Genomic DNA, 22,534 nt, shown 5'->3' on the forward strand with positions numbered 1-22,534 from the left:
TAGAACCCGCGGACAAAGTCACACTGAGGTGACTTGTTCAAGTCCCAATCAGGGTTGCCAGATTGGTCACCCAATCTGTCAGTTCACGGGGGCAGTTATTTTACCAGATTGGGACAGATTTCCCTTCCGATCTGGCAACACTGGTCCTGGTACTGCGGGGTTGCGCAACAACTGGTTCGCAGTCCTGGTCCTTGGGAGAAAGCGTTTAAACACTCAAGACTTCTGGAGGAGGAAATGGTTTTCATGAGAGTTTTACTGTTTACTTTACGAGAAGAGAATAGGGTCAGAGTCCTCTCTGCCCGAGGGCCTTAGAGCAACAGGTCTACCGTTTGGACGTGTACCCGTCGGACGGTACTGGTACTTACGGGATGTCAACAGCTGAGAGCTGAGGCTCTCAGCTCTCTGGAAGAGGACCGAGGCATTGTTGGGTGTCAGGGGGGTACCGTGGGGAACAATACTGGGGTCGCTAATTAAACTTCAACATCAGAGCGACCAATTAGTGATCTTTAATTGGGAAAATAAAGTCATTCGATTTATATTTGCTAATTTTCTTTCAAAGCAGACCATGTGAGTCCAGGTCTGAAATGAAAACTACAATACCTAGACCCACCAAACCAGGACTGGATTATGACTTTTTAATATTATGTTTCAGATTTGGGAAAACCTTTTTTCCATTAGTTCAACTTTAAACAAAGCTAGATTGACTTTGCTTCACTTCTCCAAACAGTTTCACTGGGGGAAATGTGCTGGTATCCAAATTCCAGAAGTATAGATCATTTTTAAAATGAGCAGAATCCTATGCAACCTCACAACCACACAATAATGTAATTGGTATTAAAGCCTAATTGGTTCATGATTGAAAAATCATTTAAAAACAGTGATTTGAGTTAATGCACCTGCCTTGCCCATTAACAAGGCAAGGTTACACCAGCTGGAGTCGGAGTTGCCCCCCTCCCCCCGATGCTGCCCTGTCCCCCCCCTGTCTCTGTTTGAGGACATGGTGACGTCTTCATAGATGATGACCGCCCCTGAAAGGTTTACTCGGCTAATGGTAATTTTATTTCTTGGGTTGCACTTCCATCTGTTGTATTTGATCGGTCTCGGGGCATGTATTGATTTAGTGGACGTTTTTGTTTAAAGTGGTCGTACATGTTGCACTGTCAAAGTACAGTCAGAGCAGCAGCTCTTTGTCAGAGTGAAGGAGTTTGTTCAAAAATCAAGGTCCAAGTTTGAAGAGAAGGGGGTTCAAGGGGCAGGAAAAAGGTGTCGGGGAGGGGGGTGACAGCATTACATTTACAACAAGGATGTTAGCAGATGCTTTTATCCAAAGCAGTAAGAACAGTAAGTACATTTGTCTGAAGAAAGAGAAACAACACTTAATTGCTGTAGGTACAGTAAGGATGTTCATAGAACCAAGTGCCAAGCACTAACTATCACCCCCCCCCCCCCCCCCCCCCCCCCCAGATGGCTCAGCGGCTCCTCTTCCGTCGGGCCTGGACCCTCTCCACCCGGGACCTCCGCCCGCTGCCCCTCTACAGTGTCACCACCTCCTTCCTGCCCTCCTCCTCTCCGCTGCTCCTCACAGGCCCCTCCCCCCGGGCGGCGGGGCCCCTCCCCCTCCACCATGCCCCCCGCCGCTGGGTTTCCTTCAACGTGCAGGACCACGACGACTTCACAGAGCGCGTCATCAACAGCCAGCTGCCCGTCCTCGTGGACTTCCACGCCCAGTGAGTAGAATATCTCTCTATATCTCTATAGATCCAGGCTTCTGTCGTGACACCGGGCTCTCGACAGAAGCATAGATATATAGAGATAGATCTACAGAGATAGGTAGAGAGATCTAGAGAGATAGATCTACAGAGATAGGTAGATAGATCTATAGAGCTAGATCTACAGAGATAGGTAGATAGATCTATAGAGATAGATCTACAGAGATAGGTAGAGAGATCTAGAGAGATAGGTAGATAGATCTATAGAGATAGATCTATAGAGATAGATAGGTAGATCTATAGAGATAGATCTACAGAGATAGGTAGAGAGATCTAGAGATAGATCTACAGAGATAGGTAGATAGATCTATAGAGATGGATCTATAGAGATAGATAGGTAGATCTATAGAGATAGATAGATAGGTAGGTCTAGTGCTTATGAGATGACATAGAATGTGAATTGCCTCTTGTTGTCAGATTGTTTACTACACATGCCCAATAATATAATTGCCCTTATTTTGCATCCAGAGAAGCCTACTGGTGTTATCAGTTTTTTTTAATGAGGGTATAGCCTAATTTGGTAAAAAGGAATACTTGCCACGTAATTAAGTTTTTGTGATTGTGTCAAATCATGCATCAAACACACACCCTCCCTCTCTCCCTCAAGTCAGAACGAGTCGTAGCTCCTATTCTCATGTGTCCCAGGTGGGGCGCATTCCAACACTCAGTTGCTAGGGTCCTGGACAGGAAAATAGTATTTGTAAAAACAATAAAACAAAGCGGTAAAACCGCAATAAAGGCGTTCCACATGACCGCGGGCTGTTGTACAATTGCCGGTTCCAACCAGGTCCCCCCCACCCCCGTCGGAAGTTATGTCGGACGTTCATTTTCTTTCTTTCACATGTCTTCATTTAGAGAGGAACTCATTTTGAAAGAGACTAAGTTAGCTACCTATAACAGCTAGGCCAAGCTACAGCTAGGCCAATCTAACAACTAACGTTGTTAAGATAACAGCTAACAGCTAGGGTGGATCAGTCACCCACAGGATATACTTCCTGTGGGTGACCGTGGAGAACATCCCCGAAGAATTTCCTAAAAGTACTTTGATTGCGTAAAACGCCTCCAACGCCAAACCGATGTGTCTGATTGGCTAACGGATTGTTAATTGACAGGTGGTGCGGCCCCTGTAAGATCCTGGGGCCCCGGTTGGAGAAAGCCGTCGGCAAACAGAAGGGTCGCGTTGCCATGGCGAAGGTGGACATCGATGACCACACAGACCTGGCCATAGAGTACGGGGTAAGAGAGCCACTATTATGGGATGCCTCACCTTCTCACCCAGCCGGGGAACCAGACGAATCAAGGAGCTCAGGTTATATTTACTCTGGTCTTCCCAGACCTGGCCCGGGTCCGGCCAATCACAGCCCTTTATCTAATAGGGGGCGGGTTTGATAGGATGATAAACTAACAGAGGAGCACTTGTTTTTTTAAACAACCAAGACGGCTGCCACTGATGCTTCACACGTTTCCTTACTCTGATTGGTTGAAGGTCTGAAGGCCTTTTTCTCTGCCCATTAGCAACGCCCCTTGGGAACTGAGATTAACCGAGAGGTTCCAGACTCCTCTATTGGCTAGTAGTGCTGCACGATTTGGTGAAAAAGTCATACTGCGATTATTGTGGACAATATTGCGATTGCGATATAATAAACAAATGGTGTCATGAGTCTACTTGCTTGGTTATCAAGGAAAATGCACACAGATTACAGATAATTTTAAAATGTTTATTTCTCAACTCAAACATACAAACTTAAACTAGCATAAAAAATAAAAAAAAATAAAAAAATTGTACAGTACTGTTTTCAAAATAACATTATTTTACAAAATTAAATAAATAATAAAAAATATTTTTTTAAAAATAAAAGTATTTCTGCAGTGCAAACGTATTGGACAACTAAATTAAATAAATTGATTTTTTTATTATTATTAAATTGCAGCCTTTTGCAGTTATACAATCGCAAAGGCTGATATTGTGATTCAATTAATCGTGCAGCACTATTGGCTAGTGGGTCTGTCTGTCAGGCTAAGATTTAAAATGATCGTCAAGGTGTGATTGACATGTGACCCGCCCCCCAGGTGTCCGCCGTTCCAACGGTGATCGCCATCCGCGGCGGTGATGTCATCGACCAGTTCGTGGGCATCAAGGATGACGACCAGCTTGACTCGTTTGTCAGCAAGCTCATTGGACAATAACACCCGCCACTCAGACCCACGGCCCCGCCCCCACAGCGGTCCAATCTTCCCCGGCGGCAGCCAGCTGCTGGAGACGACTCCCACACGACTCAACCCAGGGGGGGGGAGACACGCCCATCTCACTGCCTCCGCCTCCAGCCCAGCACTTTGCTCTCATTGATTCTGATTTCCTGCTGTCCCTCCTTTGTTTGAGATGGGGGTGTGTCCTCCTGTCCTGTGTGGTGTAGCGGTTAAACTGGTCCCCCTCCCTCCGCTGGCTCACTAATGGTCCCACACTATTGACTCAGCCGGAGAGAACCGGTTTGCGGTCATGATGGGTCTAAGGTAATGTAGACCCCCACGCCACAGAACTCTGTTCTTTTACGTTACCGTGCCGACGTCAGATGTAATGGTCGGAGAAGGGTTCACGAGGAAACCTGGCCGAAGTGATGAGCTTATTTTTTTAAAATGGGGGTTTTCTCTGCAGTTCCCACTTTTGTCCACAAGGGGGTAGTATTACTCTAAACCACGCCGTCGTTTGACGCGGTTCTGCCTAGCGAGAGGACTAGGTCTGTGTATGGGTGTGTGTCACTGCATACATGGTTGTTGTTTTCTGCCTGCAAGCTTTCTGGGTTCTTACTGTGAAAATAAAAGAATATGGCCGACTTAATGCTATGTTCTTTTGTCTTGAGTTAGTTTCGTAAGCTTGTTTTTGTCTCTTCAACTGTCAAAAAAAACCCCAGTAAGTTAATGTCAGCCCCCGCCATTATAAAGCAGAAAGTATAAGGAACGTTAATTATTGAAATGAATCGTTGGCTTCTCGGTGGGGATGTCAGGAATGTAATTAGCCTGTCCTTTTAAACAAGTAGAATTACATTTATTGTAATGGATTCGACATAGATTGTTCTTCAATAAAATAAACTTTAGTGTAATTTGGTGGTTTTATAGTTTGTTGGCCCTAAAGATGGTCGTGCAGTTGACAAAATGTTAATCTCACAAAGGTCTGTGTGTGTGTGTGTGCGTGTGTGTGTGTGTGTGTGTGTGTGTGTTCCTGTTCCGAGGCGGTCTATCGTCGGGTCTGTAATGGTTTGTATTCTACTCCCAAACCTGTCCGTGGTGTGTTGAGATAAACCGCACCTGGACGCTGAAGGCTGACTGCTCCGTTATTATTCTGAGATGAGGTTCTTTGTCGGGAGCCGAAGTGAGAGATCGGAGGAGATGTGAAGGAAAGGTTTATATACTGAGAATTGAATTTATATCTATTTCACACTTTTAATTTGAAGATTCAAATTACACAAATTACATTACAAAAGTTTAATTTATCTATAACAGTACTTTTTCAATAGTTTGAGATGATTGCTAAACCATTACCTCCGCTGATTTTAAACTAAATTTTAAAGTACAATCTCCACGTTAGTGAAATGTCCCTGAGCTCACTCCACGTCTCGCGGTGACTGATTGTTGAAGAATCGCGATAGGAGAACACCTGCACTCAGTCTCACGTCACCCCTGTCCTCCCGTCTCACGGCAGATCCCGTCCTGTCATCCCGCCGTGTTATTAAAGGTTGACAGACTCCCCTGCACTGATTATTAACGTCTCCATCTCGACGCGTCGTTATCTGCACCCATCGTGCCCACGGGTCTCGTCAGGAGGGGGTCACGTGGGGGGGAATGCCGTTGGGATGATACAATCAGGTGTGAGGTGATGGGGGGCGGATTTTTGGCGAGTCTTGTGTATTTATTTTACAGCGTTTAAGATTATACCTCTTAATGTTGTGGTTGAAATACATTCCTGATGAGAAAGCGCATAGCTGGGATTACACGGCTTGTGTTAATGATCTATATTAACCTCGACACTACGTGCTGTAGCTGGGGTCTGTCTGTTTGTTTGTCTGTCTGTCCCCCCCGCCACCAATGTGACTCATGCGTGTCTAGATGTCAGCATTGATGATCTGACCCCACATGCGGATTAAACGCACACACACGCACACGCACACGCACATAAACACCTATTGTCCGCCGGTCTCTGACTAACTGTGAGGTTATGACGGTGACGACAGACTGGAGAGGTTACCAGCAGCGTAACCCTACACCTCTTCCGCCAAAAACAATAGACCACACCTCTTCTCTCGCTCCTACTCCAGCACTCTTGTTACCATATAAGGCAAAAAGACATGGGAAGGACCAGGAAAAAAGCAAGGCTGTGTGTGTGTGTGTGTGTGTGTGTGTGTGTGTGTGTGTGTGTGTGTGTGTGTGTGTGTGGAGAATTCCTTACGCCTCTTTGTTTCCCTGCTGTTCCCATATGGGTAAGCTGTTAACGTTTGAGTTTGTTTGAGTTAACCTGGAGCTAAATGCCCCGTGTGTGTGTGTGTGTGTGTGTGTGGGGGGGGGGGGGGGGGGGGGGGAGGAGAGAGAGAAGCAGAGAGAGTGAGAGAGTGAAGGAGAATGCCGAGGTCAACCCCCAGAGCTGGAGCAGCACAAAAGCACACAGTGTGTTTGTAATATAAATACACAATCTGTATTTATCTTTCAAACACACTTCTTGCGAGTCCTCAAACTCCACCCGGACCAACGGCCGCGGAGAATAAAAGAAGCGTCTCCGTTAGCGGTGAGCGCGCGGCGCCCTCCGCTCCACATTCCTGGGTGGCAGTGAGTCAACGCGTGTTATCGCCGCTTCCTGTCCGCTGATTACCCGGGACGGGACGGCGGGGGCGGGGGGGGTACGGGGGGAGGCGGGATATATCGATGGAGGTAGTATACGGGGATGCCGGAGTGGGTCTTCAGGTTCTGGGTCTGATGCTTGGAGAAATGTTGGAAAGAGGACATTTGAGGACACACACAAACACGCACACAAACACGCACACAGACACACACAAACACGCATACAGACGAGCACACAAACACACACACAAACACGCACACAAACACGCACATAGACCCTCACACAAACAAACAAACACACAAACATGCAAAAAGGCTCTAACAAGTGTAGACTTGTGCACACACACACCATGTCATGCTTAGAGCTGTGTGTGTGTGTGTGTCGACCGACTGGGGTGATTGTGTGTATTATATGTGCGTACGTGATTGATGTTCAAGAGACATATTGCATTCAACTATCTTCTGTCTTATCAAATGTTTATTACGTCTGACCTCTGAGCCCTGTAATAATAACTTGTTTATTTCACGCTGGTCCTAAAAGCGTGAGATATCATCTGTCGATTTATCGGCAAAACTACGCCCAAGTTGCACCCTCATACACCCCCCCCACTCCACACCCACCACCCCAACCATCACTTCAGCGGCCGCACAGATGAACACACACTTACCTAAATGAACATACACGTGAATACACACACACATGAATCGAGACACACCTGTATACACACACACACATGAATACATCCCCGCCCAGTTACTGAGTGTAACACCAGGGCCGGTGAATGGGTCCCTCTCTGTCCTCTGAGGTTAAGACCACGCCCCTCTGACCACGCCCCTCTGACACGCCCTGCTGCTGTTACTGATGAGTGCAGCTCTTCAGTTACAACACTCTGACATCGTGGCAGAGGAAACGTACACAGATGGCACTTGAGAATAATAACGAAATAGAAGGAGGGAGAGAGGAAGTGAGAGGGAGAGAACGAGAGAGAGAGAGAGAGATAGAGGTTGGGTCACGATGACAGAAAAATAGGAGGCGAAAAAAGGGAAGAGGGAGGGAAGGAAAGGAAGGACGAGAGGGAGGGAAGGAGAGTGAGAAGGAGGGAGGGAGGGAGGGTTAGAAGTGCCCTTATTTGGTCATTTACAGGATTCTCAGTGTTTTTAATTCTTTATTTATTTTCTGCCAAATTCAGTTGTGTTTGTATCTAATTGTGTCTCTCACTCTCTCTCTCGCTATCTCTCGCTCCCGGTCATTGTGGTAGAAAATAACCGCGTTCTATCACTTCAACTAATTAAGAGAGCAAAAGAAATCGAGGGGTTCGGAGCAAGTATGACAAAAAGACTTTATCGTTACAAAGACAACAACAAAGCCGAGTAGTTTGCAAAGCACTGCCGGTCAACAGATCCCGGCCTCTTTGTAATCCTCACATACAAGGTTGTTTCTTGTTTGAGGTGTCTGCCCACGGTCACCCATGGCCGATCAGTCATAAATTTCTTTAAGCGAGTGGCTGGCAACACTAATCTAAAACACCGGGCTGACGTCAGCACGCATTGACCCCATAGCCTCTGGTGACGTGTTGGCCTCTAACTCACGCTCAGACCCCAGACTCCCTGATGATGTGCCAAGTCCTAGATAAGGGTCCGGAGACATTTTTAGATGCTTTCTACCATTAGATATATAGGCCTAATTATAATCAAGATTTGCCTTAGAATATAGTCATTAATTTCTTCCATATCATCAACAATTATTCTCTCCAATTCCTTTCATCCTCGCTGGTCATCTTATATTACATGCTGAAATATTGACCTTTTACCTTGGGATGCATCATTGTAAAGTGAACATCCACCCCCTGGAGAGAGAGAACCTTGTTCACAGAGTCAGAGAGACAGAGAGAGAAAGTGAGAGAAAGTGAGAGGGAGAGAGAGAGAGAGAGAGAGAGCGAGCGAGAGAGAGACCGTTAGAGAGATAGTATTGATTTTTCCAAACGGCCTGGGTCATGTTATTTTGAACACACATGTCTTCCCCGCAGTGAGCAAACATTCCCGGATTCCTGTCATACTGACACATGTCTGGGGTTAATCACACATTTAGAGGGTGGGGGGGGGGGGGGGTCTGTTGGCAGGAGACGCTGGATGCTGACACCAGATCTAATGTTGATGTGGTAAACACGCGTCGAAGCATGTCTCAGTCTCCTGCGATGGGAAGTAAACCAATGTGGGCGGGTTCAGCTGAAACAAGACGACCAGACCTGGGATTTACTCTGAGGGCCATGTTTAAAACATTTGCACATTCCCCTCAAAACTTCTATCTATTTCACTTTTATCTCTCCAGTCACCTTAACCACATACTGATACACATTTCTTAATATTTAACAGTGCAGGTTAGCCTTAATAATAACCTTCAGTCATAAGTAATTTATGAGCCTTTAGTTAATGATCAAGTCATCTTTAACCAAAGGTTAATATACCTTTGTAGATTAACTATAGTTGCTCAGCCTACCAGCCTAACCAGTGGGCTGTACCAACTGGTTGCTGATCCATACATCGGGGAGGACCCTCCCACTTTGGATGTCACTAGAGGGGAGGTTTTGACATGGTTTGATTTAGCTCTTTACACTGGTAGTAAAATTAAACTAGTAGTAAAATTACACTGGTAGTAAAATAGGTGTCCTTTAACATATCAATATTTAATCATCTACAAATGTATATCAATTTTTTGTTAACGTTAACGAAAGGCTTATAAATCTCTTTTTTTGTGTTACCACAGCACATAATTATTCTCTGTGTATCTGGAGAAATTAAAAGAGGCGGATCCACATTCCTGAGACGGTATCAGCGGGCTGTCACTCATGGTGTTACCTGGCAGCCGCTCTGGTTCCCACAGTGGGAGGCAGGTCTGATCACGACGGCCTCCCTGCTGCAGGCTACCTGGCGGAGCTTACCTGCTAAAACACAGGTGTGATGTACCTGTCAGGGCCCAGTCAACCTGTTGTAGTCTACCTGCTGCAACACAGGTGTAATGTACCTGTCAGGGCCACGTCTACCTGCTGCAACACCTGTTGTAGTCTACCTGTTGGAGTCTACCTGCTGCAACACAGGTGTAATGTACCTGTCGGGGCCCAGTCTACCTGTTGTAGTCTACCTGCTGCAAGATCTGTTGAAATGTACCTGTCAGCCTAGTCTACCTGCAACAACACCTGTTGGAGCCTAGCTAACCCTTTGGGGCCTAGCTAACCTGTTGTAGCCTAGCTAACCTGTTAGAGCCTAGCTAACCTATTGGAGCCTGGCTAACCTGTTAGAGCCTAGTTAACCTATTGGAGAATAGCTAACCTGTTGGAGCCTAGCTAACCTGTTGGAGCCTAGCTAACCTGTTGGAGCCTAGCTAACCTGTTCGGGCCTAGCTAACCTGTAAGAGAATAGCTAACCTGTTGGAGCCTAGCTAACCTCTGAGACCAGCTAACCTGTTGGAGCCAAGCTAGCCATTTGGAGCCTAGCTAACCTGTTGGATCCTAGCTAACCTGTAAGAGCCTAGCTAAATTGTTAGATCCTAGTTAACCTGTTAGAGCATAGCTAACCTGTTTAAGCCTAGCTAACCTTTTGGAGCCTAGCTAACCAGTTTGAGCCAAGTTAAATTGTTAGAGCATAGCTAACCTGTTGGAGCCTAGATAACCCTCTGGAGGCTATCTTACCTGTTGGAGCCTAGCTTAACTCTTAGCGCCTGGCTAACCTGTTGGAGCCAAGCTAACCATCTGGAGCCTAGCTAACTGGTTGGAGCTAACCTGTTAAAGCTAACCGGTTGCAGTCTACCTGTTTTGGCCTGGCTGTTCATTGGAGTGTGGTTTTGAGATGTCTTTGTTATTTTTTATTCATGCCTAAATAATAACTCCTGTCAGACGCTATTCAGGCATGCTAAAGAAAACTCTCTCTGTGCCTCTCCCTAAATATGGAGTTAAAAATAATTATTTGTGAATTATTTGTTATTTAAACAAACCCATTGATGTGACTAATAATGCCTAATAATTTCATAATAGTTACATTCAATACGGCCACACCAAACACATGGATGCATGATTTATAAGTAGGCCCATTTCGAGGTTGCCAATCCAGTCATAGACCTGTCTGAGTTTATTTCACAAAGTCCAGTTAATAATTGGTAAGTTCTTAGCTTAAGGGTGTAGTACCCTAGGCCTGCGGTGGTAAATTATACTCCATTCTGACCTGGAAGGACGGATGGAGAAACTTGGCCATACACCTCGTTTATGAACGGAATTAAACTCATTCTAAAACCACCAACCAGAGAACGACTGAGGCTAACCGGTCCTCAACATGCTCCTATGGTCCCTCAGAGCGAGCGTCGACCCCAGCCCGCACCCTGGGGGGGGGGGGGGGGGGGGAAGGGTCTAGACCAACGCTGGGGGGGATGACACAACTGATGGGATCTCATGGTATGTGCTACTGGAGGTGCATACCTTGATCCACTGCCAGAAATAACCCCCAACCACCACAAGTTGAACATGTATGGAGGGATGATGTTGTAAATAAAAAATGTTAAATCAAATGGAATGCACTGTTATTTTTCAACATTGGAAAAAACTATATTTATTATAAAATGAGCTCCATGTATTGCGAATGAGGTACAATGTCTTACTTGTCTATAAGTTATTTGAAAAATGCCCAAAGGTTTTCCAAAGCAGACAGGGGCCTGACTGAAGCACCGCGTCATTGAGTGAACCTGGATGATCAGTCCTCCTGACCAGGCCTGGTGCTTATATGGTCATAAAGATCCTTAGTATGCACATACCTCTATCATTAAACACGGCTGTGTCCGTGCCCTCCTCCTCCCTGGGACTGGCCCATTTCTCTAGGACGAGTGGCACAACCCCGACACCAGAGCCCGCCCCTTGCCTGATCTGATTGGACGAGAACGCCCAGCGTGTCACACCGTTGGCTATCGGAGGGGAAAAGTGGGCGTTCCCCCGCCGCAGCGCCCGCCCCCCCGGACCGCACCCCAACCCACTGCGCAGAGCCGTGTAAATTTACGCAAACTAACCAGAGAAGGAGGGAGCAAAACGAAAAGAGGAGTAGAACAAATTGAAAAAAAGAGGGGCTGGTGGAGAAAAAAAGAGAGTGAAGTCGGTAGTTTGGTCCTAACTCTTCACGAAGCGGCTCGGCAGTCGAGAGGAGTTTGTTTCGAGACCCCCACGGAGCCCCGGTTGTCGATAACGTCTGAGCGCGTCCTCTGATAAGCAGGTGAGCTCCCGGTTCATTCGGCTCTATAAAGTCGGTCCTTATTGTTCGCATGTTCATTCATTTTTCGCCCGGTTCCTAACTCCTCCTGAGTAGAGCGAACCGGGAAGAGGGAAAAGTGCCACTTCATCCCGTTGTCGGGTGGGACTCCCCCACTAGTTCGTGTTTTACCAGTGCTCGGGTTCTCCCGGAGGTTTGTGAGCCGTATGATGTGTTCTGAGATCATACTGCATGGAGTCAATGACCAGTAAATCACGGTGCTGCTTGGGGCAACGGGGGCAATGTGGCGAGGCTAAGCTAGGGGCAGGAAGTGATCCCTGAGCAGGCTGGGTTCTGGACGCTGAGGGGGGGGGGGGGGGGCTCACTTAACCGTACCCCCCCTCCCCAAGTACGTGTTCGTAAACTTCGCGTTCAGAACGCTTCAAGTTCGCCACATTCCACGAAGTTCGCGCCCGGTGTGCTCGCGCCGCTGTGTGTGGCCGCGCGGGACGCATGGCACGAGCGCCCGTGTGGGACTGCTTCGCGCCGCTGACGTCACTTCGTCTGCAGTTACGAGTAGGATTTCACGGTGCCGATCCACGCCGGATTAAAGATCGGCCTCTCCGATGTCTGCGACCTGCTCCGGTGTCTGCGACCACCTCCGGTGCTCCGGTTTCTGTCAGCGGAACGCAGCCCTGTTGTGTCGGAGTGTGTCTCTAACCACAGCGGGCTGTCTGAGCCAGACAACCGGAGACTGAGTGACCGGGTCCAAATTCGTTGGCTACGAGAAGTTTTTATATGCGGTCAGATTTATACGGTCAGATTTATATATGCGCTGTTTGCATCTCTTTGAAGTATGTGCGAGAGCTTTCAGGTCGAAACTGTTGCTCGTTCCAATGCGCGCGCACGCCCTCTGTAATGTAGGTCACCGCTCTATCGGTCACCGCGGAGTCTCTCCTCACCCCGGGTTGTTGATTTATGGTGGGCACCGGGCCCTCTGCGGGTCAGCCGTGAACCGCACCGTCCTTCACGCATGCCTGGGTCTCATCCGACCGAACCTGATCTCCCCCGGAGAAGAGGAGCTCCAGCGAGGGTCTTTACCGACCTGGTGGAGAGCAAACTATATCAAAGTGTGTATCCTACACACTCAAATCTCCCCGCATTAATGCCTCATGTAATACGTTGCAAGGGTCGAACGAACTACAGGGTTACCTCTAAATATCAGGGAAGGTGTTTACCCCAAAACATACAAACCTGTCGTATTAAAAATCGAATGATACGTGAAATGGGATCGTTTCTGACCTTCGCTTGGCAGAGTGGGTACACAGGAATGTTCATACGAGGTGTTGACACTGCGAGATTTAATTTACTATTATTGGATGTTTACATCTCTGTATAGGCCCCTTACAGTGATAGATGCAACACATACAGACAGACAGACACACAGAGTTAACCTCAGTGCAAAAGCAGACCTATGTTTCGTAATACCTCCTTAAGCAGACTTCTTGCCTTGGTGTATGCTTGCTCAGGGCAGAGGGAGGCAGATATGAGCGGCTATGTCACAGATATTTGGGTGGCTGTGGAGGGCCGCTGTCTAGACACCGTGAATCGGATCCCAACGCACCAGATTACGGCTGGCTCTCAGAGAGTACAGGCTAGTTGTGAGAGATAGGGGGAGGGCGGCCTGACACACATCCCCCCCCCCACGCGATGAGGGATAAAGGACAACGCTTATACCGCTCCTAGATAGACTGAACTTAACACTGATGACAATGAGCTGATGCTAGCGGAGGCTGGGTGGAGAGAAATGAAGTTACATTTTATGACCATATTCTTCTTAATTTATGTCCTTTCCCGTTTTTTTAATATTGTGTTTTATCTTTTCATTTTTCTCTAAAGATACATTAAACCTCCAATCCTTTCTAACTTTAGCTCAACCTTCCCTCACTGAACGAGTGGTTTGCATGCACAATAAGGTGTTGCGTAAACATGCGTTTTTAAAATTAGCCAATCCAAGTTAATCGCTGCGTATCATACTCTACAGGTTAGGCCTGCAGGCGCCAACGTCGTTTGAGTGTTCCTCGCTTACTCCGATCAAATCCGTAGCTTGTCAGGCAAGGCAACCCTTGTTCAGTGTGTTTTTTTTTAAGGCTGTTTTTACAGCTTGAAAAGGGGGGTGGGACCTGGCAACATTCAGGCCTACATAATCAGTCGACAGAACCTCCTGATTGTCTCGGGTGCACCTGAACACCTCGAGAAGATGTAATGGGCTCCATTGTTTGTGCAAGTGCACAGACGTAACCCAGTTAAATGGTGTGTTCCTGGATATACCTGAGGGACACCGATTGTCTGTATTATCTCTCTGGTCTGGCTTCTCTCTTTGTTTTCTGAGCCCTATATTCTCTAGCATTTATTCTGCTCCTGGTGGTTCCTGTGTTTGCGTCCTCCTCATCCTCCTTCTCCTCCTCCTCTTCCCTCACACCTGTAGACCTCTGCTGGTTTTCAAACAATACCAGGAAATGCCTCCGAACCTACAGCCACTCTTAAAATGAAACAGCTCTGAACAATCCCATTACTCCCTCCATTACTGTTCCTCTGTGGAGGAACCTCACTCCGCTTGGCAGCGTGTGACTATTATAGATGGTAGTTTAATTCCAAGAGGAACCGCCCTTCAGCATGTAGCAGTAGATGATGAGGTCATGGTTTAATCATAGACCAGAGGCCTGTTCGGGGCCAGGCAGGGGGAGGAGGGATGATGTCACATCCTGTTCAACTCTGTGGAGCCGTATATTGGGGACGATAGAATAGTTTTATTGCAAGAATAGTTTGCCAGTTATATTTTGGAATAGTTTGCTCCATAAAGGTAACTGACATGGTTACAATCATGTGATCTCTGAAGTTACATGAAATCAGTTCAGGGCCACCATCTTGTAACTTCTCCACCACAAATTGTAGACCCACCGAGCCATTTGTTGATTCATAACGCTGAAAAGCTGCAAGATGGAGGCTTGTCATGCCCCATCATGTGGAACCCTCAGGCCAAATATTTAATTAATACAAAATGAACTTGTCACGTCTGCCTTGCTGTGCAGCTAGATGTTGAACGACATTTCCTCTGAGTACAGTCGAGTGAGCTAAGAGTTTGTCTATTGGAGTAAGGCAGTGCAGCACTTCCTGTGTGTGTGTGTGTGTGTGTGTGTGTGTGTGTGTGTGTGTGTGTGTGTGTGTGTGTGTGTGTGTGTGTGTGTGTGTGTGTGTGTGTGTGTGTGTGTGTGTGTGTGTGTGTGTGAGAGACACCTGCTCTACATGTGTGGGTGTAGCTAGGTTGCTGGTTTCTGTTTAGGTGCGATATTGGACGACGGTTGAACTCCCTCGTTTTACAGCTCCAGAGAGTGAACTTTGAGATGCCCTTCGCAGCAGCACTCTCTAACTATTACTTACCGGCCCACTACAGATCTCTACCCCCTACAGTCTCAGCACACCCTCTAACTATCACTAACCGGTCCACCTCACATCTCTACCCCCTACAGTCTCAGCACACCCTCTAACTATCACTAACCGGCCCAATACAGATCTCTACCCCCTACCCTCTGAGACGGCAGACTGGTGCTCTCACTCTCTGAATGCAGTCGTTGGCGTGGCTCTGAATGTTGACTGTTCTAGTGCTTTTGGACCGTAGTAGTGGACTGGGGCAGACTTTGATTCATAAGAGCGGGCGGCCGGGTCGGGCCAAATACCTTTCTTCCGTCGGCGATAACACTGAATACAAAGTAAACAGGCTTAGCTGCTCTGGGTGACCAGAGGAGAATAAGTAACTGCACTACTGGCAGCAGAACCAATCTGCTGCCTGGGCTCCAACACTACCTGTTTAACATCTTTTACAATCTGCTCGCTGAGGGTGAGAGTGATTGCAGCCCAGCAGATGGTTTGTCTGGCCCGCCTCCGCACTCTTTCACATTCGTTAAAAATGATTATGTAACTGTTATCTAATGGCTTGGACAGCTCAATATATGGACAAATCAGGCTTTTGCTTGGGTGATATGCTAAGAGATGCCACGTTAAGATAGGCATGATCATAAAATTGAATCCAAAGTATCTTTGAAAATGCAAATGTTTTTTTCTTTTGACTTAACTTTTCCAGTTGTCAATGACTGGAGATAAAATGGCCTCCATAGTGGGAGCCAAAATGCAACACAATCTGATGATCTGATGGGTATTCTTGAGGGACACTTCACATAGCTGAATCTGAGGAGGCAGTTGTAAACGTATTACCCTTCAGTTTCATCTAGTTTAATTTGGTTTTTACACACCTCATACAATATTTATTTGATCATTACATCCTCTACTGTAAAGTACGTTGTTTCTCATATAAAAAGTTTCAATGTTACTACTGTTGTTGCTGGTAATGTCTGGTTAGTGGTGGTGAATGTCTGGTTAGTGGTGGTGAATGTCTGGTTAGTGGTGGTGAATGTGTGGTTAGTGGTGGTGAATGTGTGGTTAGTGGTGGTTATCGTCTGGTTAAACGGGGAAGGTCTGGTTAGTGGTGGTTAAAGTCTGGTTAGTGGTGGTGATCCCAGCGCCTGCCTCCCCATACCAGAGGAAATGGGATACTTGCGTCCCTGTGCCCTCCTGGCCAGGAATGCAGACAGAGCTGAGAGATTTAGGTTTGTTTCTGCTGCGTGGGGTTTATTTTTCCTCCTCCTCGATGGACCTACGTACACTCTTAAGAAAACACCACAGACCTGCTCCCTGTGATATTTCACACACAGTTCCACAAATGGCTAAATAGTTTAGCCGTTTTGTCATTTCCTCTGCGCTCCCTCTCCCGGTTCCCAAGAAGGAGAGCGAGGAGAGCAGGAGAACCACAGAGAACAAAGGGAACACTTCTGAACCAACCAGCAGCACATGTTCTACCGGCCGCCTGCTCCTTCAGTGCTGGACTGCAGGAAAATACTTATTGGAAATGTTTTGGAAATTAAACACGTTTTTGGTAAAAAGATTAAAAAAAACAAAGAAAAACTTATTTCTGTGTTTCACAAACAAATCTCTTCAGCTTATTAAAAAAAATAAAGCGCCTATGCACGTTTACACAAGAGGTTTGGGAGTCAAATGATAACCTGAAATGTACATCAGCATCACTTCATAACTGACTGAATTGATGACTGAATTCTTTCAACAATGTGCGCTCAGGCGATGAGCGACCATGTGCTCTCTTACCACCACGGCTCAGTGAAGACCTGTGGAGGAACTCAAGAACTCGTTCCTCACTCGTCAGTGTTGGAGAAACATCTCGGAGGAGAGACGTTTGTCTCCAAGCTGGGCATGCTTAAGTTCTCCCCCCAGAACAATAACAAACAGTGTGTTTTGTGAATAATAAATAGTTGAAAGTAAACAAAGATGGCTGAGGGGAATGTGAGAGGGTGTCTTCACAGGGTAGGAATGGAGTCTGGCAGCAGATGGGCTTGATCAGGTCTTGGAGGTCTCCTTAGTCTGGATGATAAGACGCTAACACCGGGCTCTATGTACTTATTGACAACCGAGATTTCCAAAAGGACGCCTCTTTTCTCTGTAGATCCATCAGAAGCAAATAACCTAGTAGCACTTTGAGGATATTTCGTAATGAGGGGAAACTTTACCGACTGAAAAGGCTCATGTCGTTGGGGATTCAACCTCACAACCCCCTCTGGTGGCGTGCAGTCAACATCAGTCCTCCAGTGTAGACCTGGACCTATGTCCTCCTAACCCAGCTGCCGGCAAAGGTATACAGCACATGGATGTCTGGACCCTAGAGGCAGCCATGCTGGGCCTGTGGTATAGCGCTGCCATCGGGCGTTTCTCTTCCTCTTCTCACTCCCACAGAGTTTCCTGTCTTTGTGGCCGCAGTCCGCTCTCTGCAAACTTTGGTTTTCTTTCCCCTCTTCCTGGTTTTCCCCTCCAAAAGCTACAGTACCCTTCCTAGTTTAACTATTGTAGTCGCGTTTGTTAGGATGCCATCTTTTCCGACAAAAAGCAGTTCCAGGGTGAATCGTCCTGTCTATCGTAGAGCGTTCTGTTAATGGGTAACTGTGCTGAGGACTCAGCAGGCCTGGTAATCTTGATTTAGCAGCCTAGCTCAGTGGACTGTCAGATGTTTTCACAGTTGACTGCTTGTTCCACAGTCTGAGGACGTCAGCACAGCGCTTAGAATGGGGAGGTTCTAGTTGGCAGAGAGAGAAAGGCCAGCTGGACCTTGGTAGAGAAGAGAGAAGCCGTGTTTGTCTTTGTAACGCGACCTGACCAGTAAAACGTAACATACTGATGCCATCTGACGACACTGTGGAGGTTCTTAGTTTTTTAAAAAGGTCTTGCATTCTGTGGTACTCTGGATGTGGAGCAGTGAGAGTCAAACGAGAATAGATTAGTGGCTCATCTCACCCCTCGTGCGGCTCTCCTGAGAGTCTGAAATGTGTCACAGACTATCTGTGTCATGGACGGTACTGTGCGTCTGTGGGAGGGAGGCTAGCGATGGATTACAGGCTGGCCGGCTCCCTGATTTTTTTTTATTCTTTATTCTTCCCTTTAACCTCAGGAATCATCTGATTAGCTAGGCATGTAGCAGACACTTAATTCTGAATGTTGCAGATAATTGAGTTGCATATCATTAAATGAGAAGGTGCAGTTAAACTTCCTGCTCATTGAGGCCTACATGTTGACTGTGGGCATGGGAATCAAGACCATGTCCCCCATACCTAGTGGCCTGGGGTCCACACCACCTCCTCACTACTCCATCCTGCCTCATCTGGGAGGGACCCCAACACACAAAGGTACACGCATGTCAGATGCAGACCAAAGCAGTTGCTTTGGTCCAAAAGCGACTTTACAAGTGAGGCTGAACAACCAAGCCTTCAATTAAGTAAAATCATGACAAACATCTAAGCAGCTACAAATGAGTTTCCAACTTCAACCACACTGGAGCTTAGGCAGACTTAGGTCAGATCATGTCTCGAATCCCCAGCTCTGTTTGTTGTGCGTTTATAGTTGTGTTGTTTTAATGGCTCTTGTCCTGTGAGAGGACTGTACTCGACCACGCCCCGCTGGTATGTGTGGCAGCTCCCAGATGTCTGTGCTGTGTACTGTCTGTCTGTGCTGTGTACTGTCTGTCTGTGCTGTGTACTGTCTGTCTGTGTTGTGTACTGTACTATCTGTCTGTGTAGTGTACTATCTGTCTGTACATGTGTACTATCTGCATGCTGCTGCCTTCGTCCATCTGAGGGCCAGAGTCTCGTGTCGCCCCAGCGCTCAATAACAATCAAACTGGAGCACAGCGGCGGGTGTGTCTTGGAATGAGTTCACCCTGGTTTCTTGTTTGTGCTAAAAACACAAAAAAGAGCAAACAAAGACCAGACTATGATTATGATCTTGGCCGATCAGCCGTCACCCTGTTTATGATTGGACGTCATATGGAATCCTTTGTAAACTGCAAAGTAAGTATTGTAGTTGTAGAAACTGATGAGGCTAGCTCGACACACATACATGTATACACACACTTATATACACACACTTATATATATATATAAACACACACTCAGAAGCATACACAAACACAAAGATTTACCCAAGAGACTACTCGGCTTACCCAGTACTTTCTTGTACATGTTCAACTACAGTGAACCTCCCTGGGGCTGCTGGGAGCTGGAGGGTCTGCGGTGGGGGGGGCAGGCTCTGGGAGATGGGAGCAGAGGGTGGTAGAGGAGCAGCAGGAGGAGGAGGAGGGGATACACAAGTGAAATTACTGGAATTCCTTTGGTCTCTCGCTCTCTGATAAAGGGTGAAGGAAAGGAATGCGGCCCTGAAAAAGTGGGATGAGGGGGGGGCTTGGTGAAGGGTGCAGGCGGGGGCGCAGCGGAGCGAGGAGGCTCAGAGCGGGTCATCAGGGAGTCTAATTTGCTTCACGTCTCCCATGTCCAACAGGATGTGCAGGGGGGTGTCTGTTGTCGTGGGAGGGAGAGGGCCATGTGGAGGAGGGTAAGAGGACTCAGCTGGAGGGAAGCTGTCCCACGCAGTGTCAACAACTGGGGGAGGGGGGGTGCAGAGGTCATCAGAAGGCCCCCCCGGCCCCCTCCCGGGACCTGGTCAAACATGACAGAATGCAGCGGGCTAAATGATCCTCTGCTCCAGAACAGCAGGCCGCTTCTCCGGTCCTCACAAACACACTAAATCCTCCAGTGTGTTGTTCGTGTTTTATATGCTGCACTGTAACCTCAGTGGGGGTCCTCAGGGATTGAGAAGATGCACACTTGAGGCCCGAGGGAGGCTGTGGACCCCCCACAATGCCCGCTGTCCAGGGGGTGAAGTTTGTGGCAAAACGGAAAAACCAGCGTTGTGAATTCCTCATTGAGTCATGTGTTGTGCACACGCGTGTCCTCGTCTGGACTCCAACGTGCGTGCAGTATTTGTAATACAAAGTACAACTAACTCTACACCCCCCCCCCCTCCGCCCTTTCTACTGGGTTGCAAAATTATGTCCTGAAGTTGGTAGAGGAGGGAATTGAGATGAGCCAAGTGTGATGAAACGAGAGGCGCTGGGAGCGGTTTAACGAGAAGGACTTCACTCTTCAGTGCTGCGACGCAGCCCTGCTGTAAACCTGAATATTTGTGCCATACTTTTTATTCTAGGTGTAGCGCGGTGCGTTAACATAGTAAGTCAGAGTTCTTACAGAAGAACCATGGCTGCCTTTGTGAATGTCGGCAAACATTGAATATTCACCTATTCGTTCATGCGCCCCACTGGTTGTTAGACCGTGAACATGTGGGGTTATTCTTATCCCTAATCCCAACCATGAATCAGTCATCCAGCAGATGCTTTCATCCATAGAGACTTTCAGGTGAGGTTGAGAACAATCAGAGCTAAATCAATATTGGAGTGACGTAAAGCTTAAAGTGCGGCTGTGCTGCAAAGTGCAGAGGAGCTTTGGGGCTCAGAGAAGAGGCTGGGGATGGACTCGTGTGGTAGAAAGTAATGAAGGTTTAAAAGGATATTTGCCAAATATTAGAAATAATAGTAGGGGGGAAGAGGGGCAGGCTCTAGACCCTGTTCTACTGTTATTCAACACCTCAGAGGGTCCGGAGTTGACCGGCAAACAGATAAGACTCAGATAAGACCTCCCTCTGTAGTCGATGACATCAGTCTATTTCTCAGTTCACTTAGATAATAAGTATAAGTAAGGTTATCTTAAAGTATGAATTATACAAGAATATAAGGTAAATATATTTAAAATGGAGCCAAATCTTAAACACTTGATATTACCTGGCTTTCCTTGGTCAACAAGTACTTTTACATGTGTTCCTCATTTACACGTAAGTGGCCCCTCAACGACGGCTGGCTCATGTCACGGTGAGAGGAAACACCCTCCCATGGGTCCTCGTCTGTGGTCTCCAGAATGTGTATTCTGTAGAATTAAATTAGACTTAAGGTGACTAATTCATACCCTGGTTAAAATCAGACACTAGCAGCTTTAGGATTATGACTGTGTCCACAGACAAATGAAGTGTCATTGTTGACTATTACAACTGCATATTTTACTGTTAAATTAATTAAATTAATTAAATTAATATTGTTTTCACAGGGGACCCCCCACATCGTAGTTCAGAGCATTGTGATTGGTCAAGGGCATCTTAGGAGAGGTCACACAACTAGGATATAACTTGGGACTCCGAGATTGTTCGGGAGTTCTTTTGCAAACCAATTCAGGTGATGTTACTCTCTGCGGTGACAATAAAGCCTTGATCATTCAAACCTAGTCCTTTTCGACCTCTTGTAATTTGTTAGAGAATTAGATTGTTGGATTTATCCACGACACTTGCTGAACCCCTACATATGAGGGGGTAGAGGATACACTATGCTGGGATAGAACTACTACTCTTGGATACTACTAGTACTGCTACTACTATAGGATACTACTACTACTCTAGGATACTACCACTACTCTAGGATACTACCACTACTCTAGGATACTACTGCTACCATAGGGTACTACTGCTACTATAGGATACTACTACTACTATAGGATACTATGCGACTACTCCTACTATAGGATGCTAGTACTACTGCTATAGGATCCTACTGTTACAGGACACTAAAGTATCTCTTCAGTATTGGTCTGCTATGGTGACCGGTCACCAGGGCCTATTTAACCCAGCGGAGGAGGAGGAGGAGGAGGGGCCTGCTCACCTCCCATTAACCCAGCACCAGTGAAAGGGCAGCATGTTCCGTTCACCACCCCTCAGCTCCCCAGGTCCCAGCATGCACCGCCTCTGCATGCTCCATACTGGTCCTACTGGTTCAGCCACTCCGTTTGTTTACCTCTCTGTGGTTTTACCCACATTGACGGTTTTGTTCAAGCCACGGTCGACCTGAGCTGCTCTCGTTCAGGCCTGCCCTGCCTCTTTTCAGCCACTGCTCTGATCAGGAACACTTATTTGGAAGATTTAGAACCTAATTTGTATTTGAAAGGAACCCCTTGCATCTGTCCACTGTTTTAATCAAGAACACTTCTGTTGAAGTTCTGGAACCTTGGTGATCTTCTTTGTTGTCTTTCAAAATTGGTCAGAATGTATGTTGTGGCAAATTTCTTATTTGAACCCTCTGATTCCCGTCATTGGCAGAAACACAGTGAAAGTTCAACTTAAACATTCTTTAGCATACTATTGCTTCCCAGAGTGGAAAGTTAGGGTTT

At 46.9% G+C, this 22,534-nt stretch overlaps 2 protein-coding genes across 2 annotated transcripts in view; both read left to right on the forward strand.

Annotated features, from left to right (window-relative positions):
* The window catches only part of txn2 (thioredoxin 2), a 4,790-nt gene extending 190 nt beyond the window's left edge, over positions 1-4,600 (forward strand). Inside the window, exons 2-4 of the mRNA XM_079745870.1 lie at positions 1,465-1,727; positions 2,882-3,005; positions 3,840-4,600. Coding sequence (XP_079601996.1) covers positions 1,465-1,727; positions 2,882-3,005; positions 3,840-3,956 — 504 coding nt within the window. The 3' untranslated portion in view covers positions 3,957-4,600. The remainder of the gene's footprint in view (positions 1-1,464; positions 1,728-2,881; positions 3,006-3,839) is intronic.
* A 7,028-nt stretch (positions 4,601-11,628) lies between these two features.
* Positions 11,629-22,534, forward strand: part of myh9b (myosin, heavy chain 9b, non-muscle) — a 45,633-nt gene continuing 34,727 nt past the window's right edge. Inside the window, exon 1 of the mRNA XM_079746335.1 lies at positions 11,629-11,843. The gene's annotated coding sequence lies outside the window, so the exon portion shown is untranslated. The remainder of the gene's footprint in view (positions 11,844-22,534) is intronic.

This window comes from Pollachius pollachius (genome assembly GCF_949987615.1).
Source record: "Pollachius pollachius genome assembly, chromosome: 11".
In the NCBI taxonomy this organism is placed as follows: Eukaryota; Metazoa; Chordata; class Actinopteri; order Gadiformes; family Gadidae; genus Pollachius; species Pollachius pollachius.